Source organism: Nannospalax galili, unplaced genomic scaffold, assembly GCF_000622305.1.
Source record: "Nannospalax galili isolate Female #2095 unplaced genomic scaffold, S.galili_v1.0 scaffold604, whole genome shotgun sequence".
NCBI classification, from domain to species: Eukaryota; Metazoa; Chordata; class Mammalia; order Rodentia; family Spalacidae; genus Nannospalax; species Nannospalax galili.
The window spans coordinates 457,509-480,028 of NW_008350472.1; the positions used below are offsets into that span (position 1 = coordinate 457,509).

A 22,520-nucleotide genomic window follows, 5' to 3' on the forward strand; every position below is an offset into this window, starting at 1 on the left:
AAAGCCCCAAGATTTCCCAGGGAGTGGATTGAGTAGCTGGGTTGTACTGGATGCAAAGGATCAGGGAGAGTAAAGGTAAGCCTCAGAGCCCCAGAAAGAGGCTGTCAGCCCCAGAAAGAGGCTGGTGGGTGTTGCAGGACCAGGAAAGTAGAGGGAGGTGAGGGCGGGGCCAGTACCAGAAGCCTTCGTGCTCCTGGGGCCCAAGAAAGGGACTGAGTTGCTCTGGGTGAGAAGGAACAGGAAGCAGTATTGGTTCCCCACGTGTCTGGGGCCCCAAGACTAGGAATGGCACAGGGCCCAAACTAGGAGTATAGAATGGCGGGGGCAGGGGGGATGGAAGGGTGAATGAGGCTTAGGGAGTCCCGGCGCGGAGAGCTGCACTATAGACTTACCCCAAGAAGCCTGAGGATATTAGTGCAGGGTAGGAGAGTTAGCTGGTGGTGCAGGCCCAGGGAAGCAGAGAGAGGTGAGGGTGGGGCCAGGACCAGAAGTGGTGTTCCTGGAGCCCAAGAAAGGGGCTGAGTTGGTCTGGGTTAGAAGGATCAGGAAGTAGTATTGGTTCCCCAGGTGTCTGGGGCCCCAAGACTAGGAATGGCGCAGGGCCCAAATAGGAGTATAGAATGGCGGGGCCCTCCTTTTGAGGAGGGAATTTTCCATTTTGTTTAAAGTAGTTTTGGTGAGATTTTATGCTGTATTTGCTCACTTCTGAATGTCTCATCATCTCATTCCTGACATCCAACTTGCATTTTTTCTGCTTCAGCCTCCTGAGTGTTAAGCTTTTACATGTGCCCTGTATACCCAGCTTTAAGGTGGTTTGGGCAGCTTTAATAATCAGATATTTTAGTAGAATCAGGGATTCCAGGGAGGGTAGTTCTAGGACATACTAAAGAGCTTCCACAGAATGTGTGGACATGTTATTTTCTTTTGACTCAACTGTGAATATGGCCACAAGTCTCAAGCAGAAGTCATTTTCCATTGATCTGTTATTAATACTCATATTATTTTTCCAGAAGGAAACGTCAGAAGCTTTCCCTGCTCTCAAGTTTTCTTTCATACTCTGTTTCCTCTTCTAGGTTATCTCATAATCTTTTCCATCTTTTCGTACCTTCCCCTTCCACATCATGATAATGGCTTCTCAATTGATGAAAATGTACACAGCCCTCTATTCCAGTCAGTTCAATTCATCCTACACCCATAGAAGTGACCTTTACAGAGCTATGTGAAAAGTCCCCATTCATTGATAGGGAGGTTCAGATCTTATATATTCTTCCTGACTTCCTATTTAATCTTTCATAGTGCTCTCCAAAGCTATCAGAGGTCAAATTATCCCTTTTTGCAGATGGTATGATACTATACCCAAGAGATGCCAAAAGTTCCACCAGATAACTCCTAGAAATGATTAACACTTTCAGTAAAATGGCAGGTTATAAAATTAATCTACAAAATGCAGTAGCCTATCTTGGTACCATTAACAAGCAAAAGCAGAATGCAATAGCCTCAAAAAAGTCTCAGAATAAACCTAACCAAAGACGTTAAAGACCTCAACAATGAAAATCTTAAATCTTTAAAGACAGAGGTTGAGGAAGACACCAGAAGATGAAATGACCTTCCATGCTCATGGAGTAGAATTAATATTGTGAAAATGACCATCCTACAAAAAGCAGTATATAGATTCAATGCAATGCCAATCAAAATCCCCATGACATTCTTCACAGAATTACAAAAAAAAAAAAATCCTAAAATTCATATGGAACCACAAAAGACTCCAGATAGCAAAAGGAACACTGAGCACAAAGAGCAATGCTGGGGGGATTACTATATCAGGTTTCAAACTATATTACAGAGCTACAGTCATAAAAACAGCGTGGTACTGGAACAAAAATAGACCCCTAGATCAATGGAACATAATTAAAGACCCAAATATGAGTACACGCAATTTGAGCCACCTGATATTTGACAAAGGGACCAAGAACATTCACTGGAGCAAAGACAGGATCTTTAGCAAATAGTGCTGGCAAAACTGTATCTCCACCTATAGAAGAATGAAACTAGGTCCTTATTTTTCACCTTGCACAAAAGTCAACTCCAAATGGATCAAAGGCTGCAATGTAAAATCTGAAACTCTGAAACTGTTAGAAGAAAACATTGCCAATCACCTACAAGATATAGGTGTAGGAAAGGAATTTCTAAATCGGACATTAGTAACTCAGGAATTAAGATCAACATTCAGCAGGTGAGACATCATTAAACTCAAAAGCTTCTGTACAGCAAAAGAAACAACTAAGGAAGTGAAGAGAAAACCCATAGATTGGGAGAAAATCTTCACCAGCAACATATCTAACAGGTTTAACATCCAGAATATATAAAGAGCTCAAAAAACAAAGAATCAAGAAAGCAGGGGATCCATTTAAAATATGGGCTAAGAATCTGAACAGAGATTTTTCAAAAGAAGAAATAAAGATGGTTAAGAAACATCTTAAAGGGTGTTCAGCATCATTAGTAATTAGGGAAATGCAAATTAAAACCACTTTAAGATTTCATCTTACCCCAGTTCGACTGGCTAAGATCAAGAAAACAAATGATACCCAATGCTGGAGAGGATGTGGGGAAATGCGAATGCTCATAGGCGATTGCAAACTCATGTAACCCGTGTGGAGAACTCTTAAAACACTAAATATGAACCTACCATTTGACCTTGTTATACCACTCCTTGGCATATACCCATCCATGTTTGTTGCTGCTCTTTTCACAATAGCTAAGAGATGGAATCAACCTAAGTGTCCCTCAGCTGACAAGTGGAAAATGAAAATGAAAACTCCATTTATACAATGGAGTTCTACTCGGCAGCAAAGAAAGATGAAATCATGAAATTTGCAGGTAAATGGATGGAACTAGAAACTGTTATACTAAGTGAAGTAACGTAGAGTGAGTGTGTATGTATCCAGATGTAACTGCAGGAACCAGTAGAATGGAAATGAATCAGGGAGGTAAAGGGAAAGAAAGAACCTGAGAGAGAAGAACAGGAGAAAGCAGGTGTTTTAATGGAGAAATGAACAAAAATGGGGTTATTGAAATGGAAGGGGGGAGTGAAGGTTAATCAAAGAAAGTTGGGTATAAAGGGAAAGAACGTGCTCAGGAGAGGTAGGATAGTATGAACTAGTATTCTCAAGAGAGAAATGGGGAAAATGGGGGCACTTTAACTGGGGAATCCATGAAGGGTTAGACAGGGAGAGAGAAAGAGGGGTAAAATAAATAATGCCTAACTAGTTTTTAAAAACCAGAGGGGATCATATTAGTCCGACAACCTAATGATAAACGATACATACAATAGCTCTACATGAGTCCATGTGTATAGCTAAAGGCTACATACCAAGAAACAATGCCAGACAGGAGAAACCTTCTATCCTAGTTTGTTTCTCCATTGCTGTGACAAAATACTCTGACCAATACCAACTCTGGGAGGAAAGGGTTTATTTTATCTTACATCTCCTGGGTCACAGTTCATCAGGGAGCCCAAGGTAGGAACTCAGGGCAGGAACCTGGAAGCAGGAGCTGGAGCACAGGCCATGGAGGAACACTGCTTACTGGCTTGCTCCCCTGGCCCCTGCTCAGCCTGCTTTCTTATGCAACACAGGCCCACCTGCCCGGGGTGGCACCACCCACAGTGGGCTGGGCCCTCCCATATCACTCATCAAGAAGATGCCCCTCAAACATGGCCACAGGCCAGTCCAATGAATGCAATTCCCCGATTGAGGCTCCCTCAACCCAGGTGTGTCAAGTTGACAGTAAAGCTGTCCAGCACACCTTCCTTTGAGTTGTTGGCCAGGGTGGTCCAAGAGACGCCCAAATTTACACAGGCTTTTGCCACATCTCTTGAATGCCTCTCAGAACTTGAAGGTAAGATCCTACCACTGAAGACAGAACATTCTTCAGACATTTGGAGCAATGGACCTAGAACTGATCTGGAAGCCACGTCCACCATTGACTTTTTATACATCTTCATTTTATGCTTTCAAGATTGCTCTCTTGTTATGTTCCTGTGCTGGATAGATTCACTTGTCAACATGACACATGTGGAAAGAGGGAACCTCAAGTGGGGAATTTCCTTTATTAGACTGACCTATTGGCATGATTGTGAGGCACTTTCTTGAATGTTAGAGTGATGAGGGAGGGTCCAGTCTACTGTAGGTGGTGACATCCCTGGACAGGTGGTTCTGGGTCATACAGCAAAGCAAACTGATCACAGGACAGATCAAGCCAGTAAGCAGCACTCCTCCTTGGTTTGTGCTTCAGTTCCTCCCAGGACGTGCCCCTGTCCTGAGTTCCCTCAATGATGAACTGTGCCTTGGAAAAATAAGATGAAATGAATCCCCTTTTCCCCAAATTGGTTTTGGTCAGTGTTTTATTATAGCAATAGAAAACCAAGTAGAACATCCCCTTTAGTCCCACACTGTCTGCGTCCAAATAAAGCCCTCATTTGGTATGTGCATGAAGTGCTTCTGATCTCTCCTGAATTTTTTGCTGCTGTTCTTATATATTTTAGTTCTACATATATTATAACCAAAATAATAGCTTGTCCCTACTTTTATTTTCTTGTAATTCAATTATTTAATAAAAACTCTTTCTGGGTCTTAACAATAATTTCTACAGATTTGAGGTTTCACTTGGTGTCATTTCCTGCCTAAATAACTTCCTTTAACATTTCCAGGTACAGAATTCTTTCAGCATTTAAGTGCTTGTAAAAAATTTTTTATGTTCTATTTTTGAACAATTGTGCTAGGCAGCTTTCTATTAATGTGACAAAAGATCTGAAATGATGTGCTTATAAAGAGGGATGGTTTATTTTGACTAATGGCTTCTGAGGTTTCAGGCCAAGGTCACCCTGGCCCTGATGGTTTTGGACTTGTAGTGGCACAATATGTCACTGTGGGAGTGTTTGGCAGAGTTGTACATATGGCTCATACAACTGGGAAGGAAAAAAAAGAGAGAGAGAGAGAGAGAGAGAGAATGGGATTGTAGTCAGATATCTCCTTCAGGGAAAACCTCACTGACCTGAATTCCTTTCAGTAGCCCCACTCCTAAGACTCCTACTACATCTGGTACCAAGACAATTTGGGGACCAAGCCCAAATAGGGGGCACTTTATCATAGCTACTGTGTGTGTGTGTGTGTGTGTGTGTGTGTGCATACATAAGAAATGATTCTCCTCTGCTTTCATAGGGTCTGATGAGAAATCAGTATTAGTTTTCTATTGCTGTTGTAGCATATTACTACAAATTTGATGGCTTAGCACAACCCTCAGATACCCAAAATTGGGTAGGTGTTGGTGGTAGTGGCATTTGCAGGGTTGTGTTCTTGACAGACAATATGCAGCACAACCCATTTCTTACCCTTGGTCAAATTCCTCTACAGAGTATTTGGCTTTGTTTGGGCTGCTCATTTAAATATGATGCATGATTCAGTTTGACTCCTTTTAAGGCCTGTTTTCAAGCCTCGCTTAGGCTAGTGCAGAGTAATCCTCACTGTGAATCCTACCGAAGTGGTTTCCCCTGCTGGAGTCTCTCATAACTATCCTGTCCCTTTTACTCAATGACAGCTCTTTGCTGGGCTCTGCAGACTTTAGACATTCACTCTGACCCTGAAAGAATTTCTGGGATTCTTTAGCCCACAGTTCCTTGGTGGGGCTTTGTTTGGATCTGTAGTGTTCTCCTGTATACACAAGCACTCTAATACTCAGCAAAACTCAGAAAGACCTCAATGAGCATCTTTCTCTTCGTTTCTACAAGATTATTTCCCCCCGGACCTCTGCCCTTCGATTTTCAGCCTCTTCTGTCTTCCTAAATTTCCATCTATGGTTTCTCACCTCCTTGAGATGAGTTTCTTCTGTGATCTATCCCTTCCAGAGCCTGAAAATCTGGAAATTGACTTTTCGAAATAAATGTAGAAAACTGAAAGGACTCAACAGAGATCACAGTCCTATGCGACCTGTTATTATCCAGCACATGAAGGCTGTTTTTTCATATTTGTTATCTAGTTTCCTGTTGCTTACAGCCTGGGGAAAGTTTGATTCTTGAGAAGTCCAGAAGTGCATAGACTTGTTAAAAGTGCATCTTGTACTTGAGGGTGAGCACAGATCAGTGTCCTTTGCTTCGCTTATTGCTCTGTTTTGCGGTAGGAAGCCGCACCTGACTCTGTGCATAGCGCATTTACCACCTCTGTCCCACTACCCTTTCTACCTCCTTTATGTCTCTCGTCATTACACCTTGTGATTTTGCTTCAGAGCCTTGTTTTTTTTTTTTTCTATTTGCTGTGGCCACTCTCCAGTCTACTTCTTGATCTGCCTAAGACTTGTTAATCATTTTTGTCCAAAGCTTAATGTATTTGTTGCCTTTTCTTCTCAGTAGCCTCTCTCAGAAGACAAATAGGAGTATCACTTGGCTGTGCCCATGAGTAACTTGACAGTGTTGAATCTTTGGAGTCAGCCAGTGTGAATTTGAATCTTATTTCCTTCATGTAATATTTATTTCTGATTTGTTGTGCAACATTCTTCACTACTAGTTCCCTGAACTGTACAAAGATTTGTTGCCATAGGTAATGATGTGTAAAAATTAGCAGAGTTTAATATGCAAATGGGCTACATTCACGCTCCCTCTTAGGCTATCCCCATGTCACTCCATGTCATCAGCTGATGTAACTGTTGCTTCCCTCACCACCAATCATTTTTCAATGGAAAAAAACATACATCTACCCACAAAACCCAACAAAATATTCAAAAATATACTAGACTGTCAAATGTTTGTTGAAATATTGGAATGTTCAGTTATGTGCTTTGGTTTCTAGGATTGTAATGCCCTCATCTTCCAACGTTGTTTTGGCAAGTAAAATTAGAAAAGAAAACAGATCGTGGAGAGCTTTTATGGTTTTCAGATTTTTATTTCAGGATTTTTATATCTGATATTTTGGATCCAGCAGTTAGTGGGACTTAGTGGATATTGCTTCCAATTTTGAAAGCTCAGCTCTAAAACAGGTATGTTAACATTTTTAGTTATAGACTTATAGTGATTTTGGTTCCATCTGAATGACATTAGTTTAAAATCCACTTAGTGTTAGTAAGTATTCTCGACTTCTTCAATAGCATGCTTATTTCTAGCTAAAGAAAAAGAAAGGAGTTAGCGCTGGGTATGTCTTTATTTTTATGCTATGTTAGTGAAAGTCCATGAAAGATGTACATAGCATATGGGTCTGATAGCTTTGGGGTGTGATTTGTTTTAAAAGTAAGTGGTATTGAGAATTTTTCTAGTTGGAAACTGGTAACTGTTTTACATAGTATTATCAACAGACTGTGAAACACGTGTATTTATTTAATATTTTCCCTGTTTTGTCCACCTTTGTGTCTAAAATTAAGATACAGGAAGGAATTTCACCAAGAAGAATTCAGTAAGTGTATCAGGCTGAGTCATAAGAGTACTTAACTGTCCTAGAGTTTGCCAAAACCTCATATATTAAATTTTGAAGCACAAATCATCTTCTCTTGTACATATCTTGATATTTTAGCAATAAATATTAATGTATTATGTTTATATACACCTATATTTCTGGAACATAAAGGAATATATTTCATGTACAAAATTGAAATAACCTCAGTACTGAATGAAAAGTAGCTATGAGTTACCGCAGAGGCTATGTTGTGAAGTGATGCTCCCCAGACTCTGCCTCTATCCTCCCAGGTCATCCTTCAGCATTTGTTTTATTGTTGTAAGAGCATTTACAGCACCAAGGTGGAGAGGTGCATTGGGACTTAGCTATTTCTTTTGCTGTCTAAGGAAAGATACTTTCAGTCATCCCCTGTCTGACATGTCTAACTTTCTTAAATTTACTTGACTTTTAGTGCATTGTCAAAAGGAGGAGTGTCTCAAAGTCACAAAACTGAAGCAATATATTTTCAGTTAAATGACGACTTCAGATGACTCAGAGGAAAGGCACTGCATCTGTCTAAAAGAATAACCCACACTGGCTGCACTTAAAAGCGACTAAAATGCACATTCATAGCTAATTATAAACAAAAACTAGTTAACACTTTAAATAAAAGGAAAAATAGCAACAAGATTTAGAGCCTAGACAAGTAGATGAAAGGGTTCTGAGTTGCCTTCCATCTGATATTACTCAGAGGCAACTCTGTCTCCAATTACCTGAGAAAATGTGGTATTCCCTCATGAAAGCTGAAGATCACAAGGGCGTCCATTCCATGCCTCTGCTTCCTTGCAGTTGTTTGGAACAAGGTCAGCAGAAATATTTCACATTGCAAAAGAGTCTGGAGCCAGACAGCGACTAGAGACACGAATCACCAGGTCAGAAGACGAACAGTAGGACAGCAACCACCAGGAATTTCTTGTGGAGGCAGAGATTTGGTGGGAAAAGAAGTATCCATGGAGAAGAGATCACTAGGGTGCCGGGGTGCTAAAACAGGGCTCTGAAACGCAATTTTTAAGCACTCACATATTTGCCTGTTCTGCAGCATGGACCCATCCAAGTCCGTGATCTCTTTGGTAGAATCACATCCAAAGGATAACTTTATATCCTAACACTAAAATAAATGACTAGATGGAAATAAAGTAAGCAAACAATTGAAGGTTGCCTGCAAAGTTCAATTTTTCCATTAAAAGAAAATTTTATGGTCTCAACCATGGAATTTCTCAGCCTCAAAGTACAGTTCTCTAACACTTAAATTTAAGAGATAAAGAATAACAGCTTCAATGTTCTGATTAATATTTAAGGCGGAGCCACCACTGGGGAATCACAATTGACTGACCAACTTCCCTTGGGTCCATTTCTCCCTACAGGTTTAGGTCTATTAAAATAAGGGTTACCAATACCTTTTTTCTTATTTCAATCAGCCTGTTTCTTTTTCCCAGGTCAGTACAAAACTGACTGGTTTCTTTTACTGCCTTGTTTCTCCCTCCTTATAAAGTCTGTTTTGGGTTGTTTGTTTGTTTTTGTATACTTCATCTGAGGACATTTTCTTGGCAGTGTTTCCCAAGCATCAAGACATGAATGGTTGCCCATGGTGTAACTGGAATAAAAGGTCTGTGTACAATTCTAAGAAATCATTGTATCTTTGAGATGCCAACACACTCCCTAAATTCATCAAAAGTACTGCTCCCTTTGGGCAATTTTATTTACTGCTATGCCTTTTCAAAAAGAAAAAAAAAATAGTCCCAAATGCTATTAGCCTCATACACTGCAGGTATTGAGAATTCTGTCTTTTACAGCTGATGAAATAACTATTCAGTTAGATAGGATGTGAGCTCGTATTCCCAGCATCTTCGCAGGCTAAGGTGGGAGGGACCATGAGTCCAGGAGAAAGGAAAGAAAAAGAAAGAAATGAACGGGAAGAGAAAAGAGGGAACTTCTGACTAAATACCCAAGCTAAGTAGGCAAAGAAAAACTTCTAAATACATTTTAGAGTTATTCCAACATTTTATAAAGTCTTATGACAACATTTCTCTGTGTTGATAGGAAAGTGACCTTATTTTAGCAAAGCATGTGTATTCTACTTAGAAAAAATTACAAAGAAATTTTGTAGTGCTCCTGCCATTGAAGACTTTTTACATTCTGGAAGAAACGTGCCCCATACTTTTGCAGTATTTATGATACAGAAATGAAAGACAAAAAGATTCTTGCTGTGCACCAGGCAATCTGCACAGTATTCTACTGAATCATGGTGCAACTCCGTGAAAAACAAAGCAATACTCTGTTCTCAAAGTACTCTTTTCTTCTCCAGAAGAAAGACTGTGCCCTCAAAGTGTGGGTTGTAGTTGTTAAAATATACCACAGCCTACTGTCTGGATTAGAATTCAACCAGGTTTGTCTGACTAAATTTGATATTAAAGAACCAAACATTGACCCTAGAGGAATCTGGAGGCAGTTGGGTAAGAATATTATGTAGGACACATGTAAATTTCCCGTAGGAAATGTAGAAGTTTCTCCCAAAGACTTGAACTCTGGGTGGCCCTTGGGCAGTAGTGTAGGTTAAGCATTAAACAGGCTCCTCTGCCCAAGATAGTCAAGACCAGGGAAGCTGTGGCAGAGGAAATCCAGGAAGTTTGTTTTGATATCATAAAGCTCACTAAAAATTCAGCCAACCTAGGTTTGTTTGTTTGCAGTGCTGGTTTTCAAAGCCAGGGCCATATGCATTTCAGGCAAGCACTATACATCGAACTAGTCTCCTAGCTCAATGTCTTGATTCTTCAATGGATTAGAAAGCTATCACCTTCATTTGACACATCAAAAAAAGTAATGAGCTATTTGTTCTTAAATAATCTTTTTTATATAATTACCTGATCATACTTTAATCATTTATTGATAACTGAGTATACATATTTAGGAAATTACTATGAAAAAGAATAATGTCTTTCAAAACTCTTCACAGAATCATTTGTGCAATTGGAAATCAGACATGAACATTTTTTTCAATTTATTCACTTTTTGTTATTGTGTTTGTGTGTCTATGATGTGGGGGGAGCACCAGTGCCATGGCCTGTGTTTGGAGGTCAGAGGACAACTTTGTGGAGTTGGTTCTCTCCTTCTGTCTTTATGTGGATTGCAGGGATGGAAGTGAGGTCACCACGTTTGCATAGGAAGCACCTTTACCCACTGAGCCATCTGGTCTTCCTAGAACAAGCAATTTATATATACAGAAAACAACAGTTCAAGAAACTTAAAAGTTCATCTAATATGTGTGGAACATGTGTAGAAAGTTACCTTATTTCTGTGGCTCCTTCAGCAAAGTCATGACAGAGTATCTCTGTGTACAGTGGTGGTGGCACACAGCCTGTGGTTGTCAACATGACACAGCTATGCCGAGATTTTAGTTGCTGTACATGGATAGCTTGTATGCCCCCTTGGTGAATGAAAGACTAAAGTTAGTCTATTCCAAGTTTTTAGTGGCCACATTGGCATTTTATTTTAATTTGATGTATTCGTTTTCATTAATTCATGAAAATGTCACAGTGCAACCTGTTATTTTCTTCAATTGGCATGCTCTAACTTTTAAAAATAGAAAAAAGAGGGACTCAACAAATCATTTATTTTATATTTGTACAAAGCAGCATGTTGAAAGATGTACGTACGTACTTTTCAGGATTCTCTTTTGGTTGAGCACAGGGACTTGCCTATGTTGCCCCATCACTTAAGCTACCTTCCCACCCTTGGGTTTTGAGACAAGGTCTCACTCTACAGATCAAACTGGCCTCAACATCTGCTCTCCTTGCCTCTGCCTCCCATGGTCTTGGATAACAGGTTTGCACCACCATGCCTGACTCTCACAATGTTTTTTTGATTCCAGATTGCAATACAAAGGAAAATATGTCCAGCGCCTTGAATTGTTGACTCTACATTAAGAGTTGAAATGTGGACTTTAATGTGCTTTCTTTAATCTCTAATTAGGCTATTTATCAAAGATGATTAGAGTTTAAACATACAAGTCCCTTTAGCTTCAAAATCATGTGAAAATAATGTGTAGTAGATATTGCTAAGTATCTTCTGTTATTCTTATATGCCTTTATTATTATAATAGAGTTATTGGGTTGGGTAAGAAGATCTGCTTTTATATTTTATTGCTTTGGTATGGCTCTATCTTCCTTCACATTGGATTAAAGTGGACCCCTAGGGTTAAAAACATGACAGCTTGCCCAGCCACTGAAACAACAGCTGTGTTGGTGCACATCAAAAGGAATTGTGGGGCACGGTGGTGCACGCCTTTAATCCCAGCACTCAGGAGGCAGAGGCTGGTGGAGCTCTGTGAGTTCAAGGCTCTGAACTCTGTGAGTTCAGCCTGGTCTACATAGTGAGTTCCAGGACAGCTGGGGCTACAGGGAGACCCTGTTTCAAAAAGAACAAAAAAAAAAAAAGAATTAAACCATGAACTAGTGAGACTCACTTCAATCCACTTACTGTGATGTAAGGGCTTACGTGGTTTTAGTTTCTGTATCTCGGTATGATGTTAAAACATTATAAAACAGTGGTTGGCTTACTTAAAGACTTTTAAGATTTTCAGTTCCAAAACTTTCAAAAGACATTTACTCTGCATGTACTGATCACTACAGGCACTATGCTAAGTATCTTGTTAATAGGTGAATCTGTTTGCCAAAAATCACAGGACTAACTTTATTCTGAATCACAAATAGAATATAGACCCTGGGAATAGCAGTCTCCTGTGTTTTAGTTTCATAAATCTTCTATTTGAGTCTTCTAAATTAGTTCAGCAATTCCTTCTGTCAATCTCAATTTCTGTCTTTGTAATTTAGGAGGAGACAGACAAACAAAAAGTACCCTTCATAAAAGTGGTGTGTATTGAGGTGCTTTTGTTATCTTCCTTTAAAGAAATTGTATATGGTTCTTGAATTGTTTCCGGAAGCAAATCCTTTTTATGTTAGGCAGCCCTGAGTCATTCTTATAAAACAATATATTCATAGTAGAGCCTTTTCAAAGGAAAATCGTGGAACATGTACCCTTGTTCTTTAATGTTGCTAATGATTGGCCTGTAAGCTTGTGTAAATAATCTAAAGTACAAAAAGGGAAAGGAAAGAAAAAAAAATCTTGTCGCCAATCAAATGCTCCCTGTTAAATTCTTACATCCATGGCAGAGACTACCAGCCTGACACTCTGTCGGGATGATTAGTGGCAGTACAGACCTTCCAGCAAACACAGTCTTGAAACTGTAAAACATTAACCAGCCCAAGCTGCACTATTGTGTTTTAAGGAGTGAGGCACATTAACAATTCCCACGGGATCATGGGTTTCATTTGGTCAACATTGCCAATTTTTTTATGTTTATAGAGCTGATTAACTTACCCTGCTCCATTTTGTCTTGTGATTTCTACAAATGGCTATGAGTGTGACCCAGCAGGAAAGGATTATGAATAGACAATTTCATTTACTAGTTAGTAGAGTCTTTTTATCTCGTGTACATCTTTCATTGTGTGGGAAGCACTCTGAAGCTTGTATAGGTATAGTATGAATATTTTCCTTTACTGTCCTATAGTTTAATTAATCACTTAACCCATTAAATTGTTAATTTATGAAGTCATAACTAATGTTTTAGAGTCTTACAGAACAGATTGAATATAATGAGATTTACTTGAAATAACAGTACCTTTGGAAATTTTTTTAATCTTTTCTTAATATTTTATTTATTACTTTTATGTGTATGAGTATATTGCCTGCATGTAAATGAATTTCTGTCATCCAATGCCTGTGAAGGTCAGAAGAGGGCATCGGATCCCGTGGAACTGGAGTTATGGATGGTTGTTAGCCACCAGTTGGGTGCTGGGAACCAAACCTGGGTCATCTGAAAGAGCAGCCAATTCTAACCAGTGAGCCATCTCTCCAGCCCAAATATATTATGTACAGAGGAGAGGAGTTGGGGGAGATGTGAAATATTTATCTAATTTTCTAGAATGCTTACTTATTAAAATAAGGTGAAAGTCACTGTCATATTTAATTTAACAGAATTCCCATGTGATTTTTAAGCAATTTGTGTTTGTGCCAGACATTTTTATTTTTAGATAAAAATTATAGCAAATAATGTCAAGGTTAAAGGTCAATGATACAGTACCTTCATAGCATGTGAGAGGCCCTGGGTTTGAGTCCCAGCATGGAAAAACATTATAGCAAATCGAGTGGTGCATAGCAATATCCTCTTACAACACAGATCATAAACCAGTCCCTTATGTCCCAGAGAGCATGATTTCAGAGTTTAATATGTTTAACAATTCCATTTGTGTTTGTCTTTCCAACTTTATGTTTGTACCCTTATTTGAGAGAATTATTTTCAACTAATTATCAGCATTTATGTCCTGAAACATTCTATGTAACTGTGAAATTAGTATTTCCATTCCTCAGGTTACTGTGTAAGATGCCAAAAAGTTATTCATAATCTAAAAGTTTTGGTTGGTTATGTAAAATCCTATTTGTCTGCATAATAGTGTGAACTTAACCAAGCTGAATTATATTTTTATCATATCAGTGACATTCATGCATTTAAAATGATGTCTGGGTGGAATCCATTAGAGTTAATAAATAAATTCCATGTTAGTTATTTAGATCATATGTTGCTTGAAATAGTATAACTATGCATCTATTTCACATCCATCTTTTTTTTTGCATTTTCAGCTAAAATTGACCAAGAATCACAAGAGACTGCCCTGACAGAGACTCATAAATGGTGAGAAATTACTTCCCTTTAATATAATATTTCTTCTAACAACAGCCTTATAAAGTTCTTAGTTCAGCCCCAGGAACCAGTTATTAGTTTAATTTTTGCTTTCAAGCATGCAATAGGACTATAATGTAATAGTGTATTGATTGGAGTGTTTCAATAACTTCTGAATTATATTTTGTAAGTCACTATGATGACTAATTCTGTTATAAAACTGAGTAGTTACAACAAGCTTCTCACCTCTTCCCAGTAGGGAGTAAAGGCATACAAGACTATGAGGATCATGGGAAACTGGGATTTGTTTTGTTTGTATTTGTTTTTATTAGCAAACTAAACAATGAGTTTTATTATAAATGCGTAATCATGGTAATCACCGCTTACATTTGCCCCTTACTACCCTCCCCACCCGTAATTTTCCCTCTGTCTTGTCTTCTCCCTCCCTCCAAATAGCTTCCCTTCTGAGTACATACTGTGTGTGTATGTGTGTGTGTGTGTGTGTGTGTATACATTTAAATGAAGATTTCTGCATATAAGAAAAAACATATCCATTCATTAGCCCTCCTGTCCAATCTTTATTTGCACTTCTTTGTCCCACCTCAAAAAGTGATATCTAGCATCTCCAATATCATTTCCTACCCACATTGTATAAGAGAGCAGACAGCCTCATTTATTCTTTTCCCACATCCTCACCAGCATTTGTTGTTATTTATTTTCTTGATAGCCATTGTGACTGAGGTGAGAAGGAATTTTAATCAGTTTTCATTTGGATTTCCGTAATGACTAGGGGCATTGAACAGTTCTATCTATTTATTGACCATTTGTGTTTCTTTTCTGAGAAGTATCTGTTCGGTTAGTTTGTCTAACTGTTGTCTAGATGACTTGGGCTTTGTTGTTTAAATTTTGTTGGTTTGGGACTGGATGGATGGTTAAGAGCACTGGGTGCTCTTATAGAGGGCTTGGTTGGATTCCCAGCACCCACATGGTGGCTAACAACTGTCCATAACCCAATTCCAAGGGATCTGACACTCTCTTCTGACCTCTGCAGGCTTTGCATAACATAAGTGCACTTACATATATGCAGGCAAAACATTTGTAATCATAAAATTAAAAAATAATAATACAAATAAATTTTGTTTTTTTATGCATTCTAGATATTAATCCTCTGCCAGATGTAGAATTATCAAAGATTTTCTCCCATTCTGTGGGTTGACTGCTCACTCTGCTTCCATTACTGTACAGAAGCCTTTTAATTTCATGTGTATATTCCAACTGTCAATTCTCAGGATTTTTCTGTGTTGTCGAAGTCTTTTTTCAGAAAGTCTTTATCTAAACTTATACCTTAAAGAATTTCTCTATGTTTTCCTCTGCATTACAGTTTAAAATCTAACGTGATCTTTGATCCATTTTAATGGACCTTTGTGTAGGTGGATAAATACGAATCCATTTTCATTAATCTCCAGTATACGCATCCTGTTTTTCTAGCACCATTTGTTAAGAGGCCTGTGTTGGATAGCTTTAGCTGTCAAATTGATACACCTGAGTAGAGGGAATCTCAATTTTGGATTTTCCTCCACTAGATTGACCTGTGGCCACATCTGTAGGGTATTTTCTTGATTGATGAATGATATTGGAGTTTCCAGCCCACAGTGGGCAGTGGTCTTGTAGTGTGTAAGAAATCAGACTGGACAGAGACTTGGGAGCAAGCCAGTAAGCAGGGTACGTCCATGGTCTGTGCTCTAGCTTCCTGCCCTGATTTCCTAACTTAACTTCCCTCAGAGATGAACTGTGACCTGGGAGATGTAAGATAAAATAAACCCTTTCCTACTCTAGCTGGTTTTAGTCAGTGCTTTTATCACAGCAATGGAAAGTAACTAGGACAAGGCCCTTTTCTCAAAAGGGCCTTTTGGATACTTTTATATATTAGGTGTGTGTAGCCATGTGGTCTAATGTGTATTCTCTTTTTTCACTCCATTCTTCTAGCTGAGTCAAGCACTGTATTGAATATGAGTGGAGAGTGTTGACACCTTACCTTATTTCTTATTTTGTAAGCAATGTTTTCAGTTTTTCTCCACAGAGGATAATTTGGCTCTAGACTGAGTATATGTACCCTTCATCATGTTGAGGTATGACTTCTATGCCTGTTTTCTCCAGGGCTTTTATCCCGAAGAAGTGTTGAACTTTGTTAAAGGTCTTTTTAGATCTATGGAGATGACTGTTCAGTTCTGACCTTTATTCTATTTGTTTGCTTTGTAATATTTAATGACTTGAGAATATTGAACTATCCTTGTATGCCTGTAATGATGCTAATTTAGTTATGATATATGGTCTTTCTTAATATTTTAAATTCTGTTTTTCATGCCAAAAAATGTACTTACCAGTTGTATGATTTTTTTTATTTATTTTAATTAAAAGAAGCATTTCATTACAACAGCATTAACCTATTCAATAACATTTTTCTGAGCTAGGGTACATCTCTTTCAAAATTGGCTATACATTTCTAGGTTTACAGATGAATTATTATGCTGTATGATTATTTTAATAGGTGTATTTTTGTTCTATAAGACAGTGGGATTTGTAATGACATTTTTCTTCAGGCACATCCTGTACTATAGCCATATATAATCCCTATTACCTTTTCCTGCCCCCTTCCTCATTCCCCTCCACCCCTTCACCTCTTAAGTACTCCCCTTTTTATTTTTATGATACAGACACACACACATTAAAAGAGAAAGAGGTGTGTGTGTGTGTGTGTGTGTGTGTGTGTGTGTGTGTGTATACCTCACAGGAAAGAAAAGTGAAACTTCTCTGTGTCTGACTTACTTTACTTAATATGGGCTTCTATGTGTTTTATTGACAATTTTGCATCTTTGTTCATCGGGGAACTTGGCTTGTTTTGTGTTTCTATCTTGGCATCAGGATATTATGACTTTCATAGGATGAGATTAATAGCGATTCTTCCCTTTCTATTTTATGGACTAATTCAAGGAGCACTGGTATAGCTCTTCTTTAGAAGTTTGCTAGAAGTTAGCAATGAACCTAACTGGTCCTGGGTTTTCATTGTTGGGAGACTATTGCTGTTTAACATGCATTGCTTGTTATGGATCTGTATGCATTATTTATGTCCTCCTGATTTAAATTTGATATGTCACTTATGTCTAGAAATTTGTCCATTTCTTCTAAATTTTCCAGTTTCTTGGAAGATATTTTCAAAGTGTTCCCTACTGATCTTTTGATTTTCTTGGAATCTGCTCTAATGACCCACTATTTAGTTCTTTCTTAATTTAGATCTTTTCTGTCTTCATTAGCTCAGCTAAAGGTTTTTCAAAGAAACAACTCTTTGAATGATTCTATTTGTTATCCTTCTTTTAAATTTCTATTTATTATTTTTATTTTATTTGCATGAATTTTATTGCATGCATATATGTAAGTGCACCTGTGTCATGCAATGCCCACAGAGTCAGAGCCCCTGGAACTGAAGTTGCAAATGATTGTTAGCTGCCATATGGGTGCTGGGATTTGAACCCAGGACTTCTGCAAGAATAGCAAGTTCTCTTAACTGTTGAGTCATCTCTCCAACCCCCACGCCCCATTTCTTTTTCTTTTACCCTCTATTACTTCTGCCCTGATTATTATTCTTCACATCTAATGCATTTGGGGTTGTCTCATTCTTGTTTTTATAACTTTCAAGTACATCACTAAGTTCTTTATTTGAGATTACTCTGATTATTTAAATTAATTACTCCTAGCTGTAACTTGGCTCTTAAATATGCCTTCATTGTATTCAAAAAATTTCACATTTTGCTTTTTTTTTTTTTTTTTTTTTTTTTTTTTTTTAAGAAAAAAAAAAAAAACCCTAGCTGTCCTGGAACTCACTTATGTAAACCAGGCTGGCCTTGAACTCACAGATATCCACCTGCCTCTGCCTCCCAAGTGCTGAGACTACAGGTGTGTGCCACCACACCCAGCCTTCATTTTTATTTAATTATATGAATTTAAATTTTTCTCCTTGATTTTTTTTTCGATAATTTAGTAGTTATTCAAGAGTGTATTGTTCCATCTCCATATATTTGCATACTTTTGTGGTTTTGCTTATTACTGATTTTTAGCTTTATTCTACTTTGATTTGATAAGATACAGGGTATTATTTAAAAGTCATGTGTGGGTAGTACATGCCTGTAGTCCCAGAACATGGACGGCTGAGTCAGGTGGATCACCAGAAGTTCAAGGCCAGCTGGACTGTACAATAAGGTCCCCATCTCATAAGACACTTTTTTTTGTTGTAAAACTTTCTTTATGGTCTAAAATGTGATCATTTCAGATAATACTTTATCCATCTGTTTATTGGTATGGTCTTTGAAGTCATAGATCATTTTAGCATTAAATATTTTAATGAATTTTATCCATTTCAGTATCTTTGAATTCAGTTATTGAGGAGGTATATTTTTTTATTTTTTAAAATACATTTCTATTGAATTTTGTGGATTTCATACAATACACCTTAATCATATTTTAACCTCCTTTCTTTATCTGCACTCCCCATAGCCTGTCCACTGGACTTTCTGCATTTTTTCATATATGTTAAGGCCTATGTCCCTTGGTGTGTGTGTTCATTCGCTGGGGACTATTCAGCCTGTCTAGAGTCATTCCCTTGAAGAAGATCAATTCTCCCTCACTCAGAACCCATTAGTGATCAGCTCTTATTAGTTCCTCGCCAAAGTTGTAGCCTCCTGCCCATTTCCCCATTTCAATGTCTGTTTTTGTCTGATTGAATTGAGTCTTATGTATGGTGTCACCATTGATATAAGTTCATTTGAGAAAAGTCCCAAGAGGCTGTAAGACTCCATTTCCTCATGGTCATGCACCTCCTCCCAAGGCTCTTCCAATTTTTCTGCCCCCTCCTCTGCAATGATTCCTAAGCCCTGGGTGAGTGAAGTTTAATATAGGCATCTTGTCCAGTGGCACACATTCTGCAGTCTCCTTTTCTCTACACTTTGGTCAGTTGTAACATTTTGTGTTCATCATCATCTGTTACATGAGGAAGCTTCACTGATGAGAATTGAGAGATGCATTAATATTCTCTTTACCACCTGTTCCACTGTGTTCTATGAGCCCTATGTGAAGGGGTTCCATTGCAGATGTGTCACTTAGGGTTGGGCATCTCTCAGACAGGGTTATATTTTAAAAGAGTTATGTTTCCTTTGTTTTTCACGTTTCTTGTGGTTCAGTTTACGCATCTCTTGCTTGGATATCTTTTCCAGTGTTGTTTGGGAATCTTCTTGTTGAACAGCCTTCTCTTCAGGGCTCAGTCCCCAGCACCATTCAGAGAAGAGAAAATGAACTGCTCTCGGGTGAGGCTTCTGTGTCTCCCCTACGTCCAACTCAGTGGGAGCCAGGGTCTGGAGCTGTGCTAGACTTGGCTGACTTCTTCTCTTTCTGCTGTTGCTCTTCCATTTCTTCGCACTTTTCAGCTCTCCTCTCACTCCCTTTTTGGACTTCCAAAGGTCTTCCTCTCTTTTTGTCTTTTTAGTATATTTTGTGTTGTCTTATCCTGATTCTTCTTCTTCACTGTAAACCATGGAGGTAGCTTCTAAACTGCCATCTTTCCCAGAACCTCAGGAACCTGTTTTAGAATTAAAAGTTGAAGGGTTGGCTATATAAACTATTCAGTTTCCATATACAAAATAATTCCACATAGGAAGCCTTGAGCTTCCTTTTTGTTTTTAAAATATTTTATTTATTACTTTTATTTCATGTGTATGAGTGTTATGCCTACATGTAAGTGCACCCATGTTGTGCAATGTCTGTGGAGGACAGAAGAGGCTGTGGGATCCCCTGGAACTGGAGTTACAGACAGTTGTTAGCTGCCATGTGGGTGCTGGGATTTGAACCCGGGTCTTCTGCAAGAACAGTGAGTGTTCTTAACCACTGAGCCATCTCTCCAGCCCCTGAGCTTCAGTTTTGTACACTTTCACTTCTAGGATGCTGATTTGCAGTCAGAGTCATGTTTGGAAAATACCCCAGCAATCTCCCCGCTTCCTTGCCTCAACTACTTCTTTCTTTCTGCTGTAATTCACTAGGAAAAATACTTTTTCTGAAAAACACTACTAAGAACAGAGAGAAAGAAGAAATATATCTACAGTGAAAGGAGGGAGGGAGAGAGAGAAGACAGAGGGGAGAAAGGGCAGGGATCAACTTGGGGAAATGGCTCATATGATTATAAAAGCTAGCATATCTAAAATTAGCCAGGCAAATCCAGAGGACTTGATGTTGCAATCTTGAATATGAAAGCTGTCTGGAGACAGAATTCCTTCTTACTTGAGATCCTCAGCGTAAGGCCTTCAACTGACTGGATGAGGCCCAGCTGTGTTATAAAGGGGACTCTGTTTTTCTTAAAGTCTACTGATTTAAATGTTAACCACATCTAAAACCTGCCTTCAAAACAACTAGGCTGGTATTTTCACCCCAAAGTAGATGTCATAACCTACCCAAGGGGACACTAAAATTAATCATCACACTTTTAAAAAATATCTGATTACCTTGAGGAAAAAATTTTATTGAACAAGGTCTTTGTTATTCCTTTATTAGGCAAGGTCCTTATATTCTTTGAACATATACCACACATTCAGTGGCTCTTAAGTTGATACAAACTGGTGAATAGAATAGGCAAACTGATGAACAGAATTGGCAAGTGTCTAAGAATGCAAAAAACTGAGTTCAAGACATTAATTGCTAATCATAGCAAACAAACACAGATTTCTAGGAGTTGAAATGCTGATAAAATTGTTAGCAATACAGGCCTTTTTAAATTTAGAAATGAAAGTAAGAAAAATAGGTTGTGAAGACTTTGACATGTCCCTAAATATGTACCTTTATACCATTTCCTGAGCAATACTATATAATCTGGGCAGCAATCAATAGTAGCTCTGTCTAGAAAGAGAGCATATCTCTTTGAGGGGCCTTTGAGTTTGAGTCCTGCCTCTCGCAAGTCAGAGCTCTGTGACCTGAGGCCAATATTACTACCTTCAACTAATGGTATTTACTCTGCTATTGAGAAATGAACGAGATGATCCCTGGCAGATGCTTAGTACTTGATAAGTGATCTATAGATGTTGACTGTTCTTCATTTTCATATTATTATAGTCAAAGGTTACAAAATTTAGTGGTAGAACTGAGACATTGGCTCAGTCAATAAAATGCTTGTTGCACAATCATGAGTATCAGAGTCGCGATCCCTAGGGCCCATGTAAGAAGCCAGACATGGCAGTGAGCACCTGTAATCCCAATGCTGGGAATGCAGGGACAGGAGGATCTTTGGGGTTTGCTGGCCAGCTTGTCTTGCTGAATTGGTACCTTCAGATTCAGCAAGCGACCCTGTTTCAAAAATTAAAGTGGAAAATAAGAGAGGAAGATACCCATTGTCAAGCTCTGACCTCCTTATGCATACACATGCACACATACACAAAAGGCTGGTGGTAGAAAGAGACTGAATAGCTATTCTCTGGCAGGAAGACTGGGGGCTGCCCATCTCCTTTTTTTTTTTTTTGGTCTTTTTGAGACAGGGTCTCCCTGTAGCCCCAGCTGTCCTGGAACTTACTATGTAAACCTGGCTAGCTTTGAACTCACAGAGATCCAGTTCCACCTGCCTCTGCCTCTGCCTCTGCCTCCCAAGTGCTGGAATTAAAGGTGTGTGCCACCACACCTGGCCCACCTCAGTCTTTAGTTATAGCAAACATCATTCTGGGAGACATGAGCCACAATCTTACTCCTACTGGCCTGTCTAAGAGGACTGGCTATATTTGGAATAGAACCAGGTGAAGTTTATTTGCTAGAGATTTTCTAAAAAGATATGGAAGTCCTAGCTGAGGACCTTATGGCAATTGAAAGGTTCTCAGAGAGGAAGAGTCCATTTTCCTTACTGGTTTGATGCTTAGTAGGTTAGCCAATCTCCAGGGGATAGACCCATAAGCAAGAACACTTGGAAAACATAGATTGGACTGGATAGGCTTTTTTTGCCAGGGAGGTTATCAAACACCAAGTGGGCAGCCCTAAATACAGGTACACAAGAGCATCACTGAATGAACTTAGTGTATTGTATATCATCTATCTCTCTGTCTGTCTGTCTATCTGTGTATATCTATTAATGTATATATGCATATGTAATAATAATAAAAGAAGGGGACAGGAAGTTGAGAAGGAGCATGGGGAGAATGGGAGGAGTTAGAGAGGTACTTGGAGGGATGGAAATGGTGGGAAGACTATATTCATGTATGAGTTCACTCAGGCTTGTGGGGAATGGTGTTTGC

At 38.7% G+C, this 22,520-nt stretch overlaps 1 protein-coding gene across 1 annotated transcript in view; it reads left to right on the forward strand.

Annotated features, from left to right (window-relative positions):
- The window catches only part of Fmn2 (formin 2), a 396,698-nt gene that overhangs the window by 290,464 nt on the left and 83,714 nt on the right, over positions 1-22,520 (forward strand). The window contains exon 16 of the mRNA XM_008847787.3: positions 14,172-14,223. Coding sequence (XP_008846009.1) covers positions 14,172-14,223 — 52 coding nt within the window. The remainder of the gene's footprint in view (positions 1-14,171; positions 14,224-22,520) is intronic.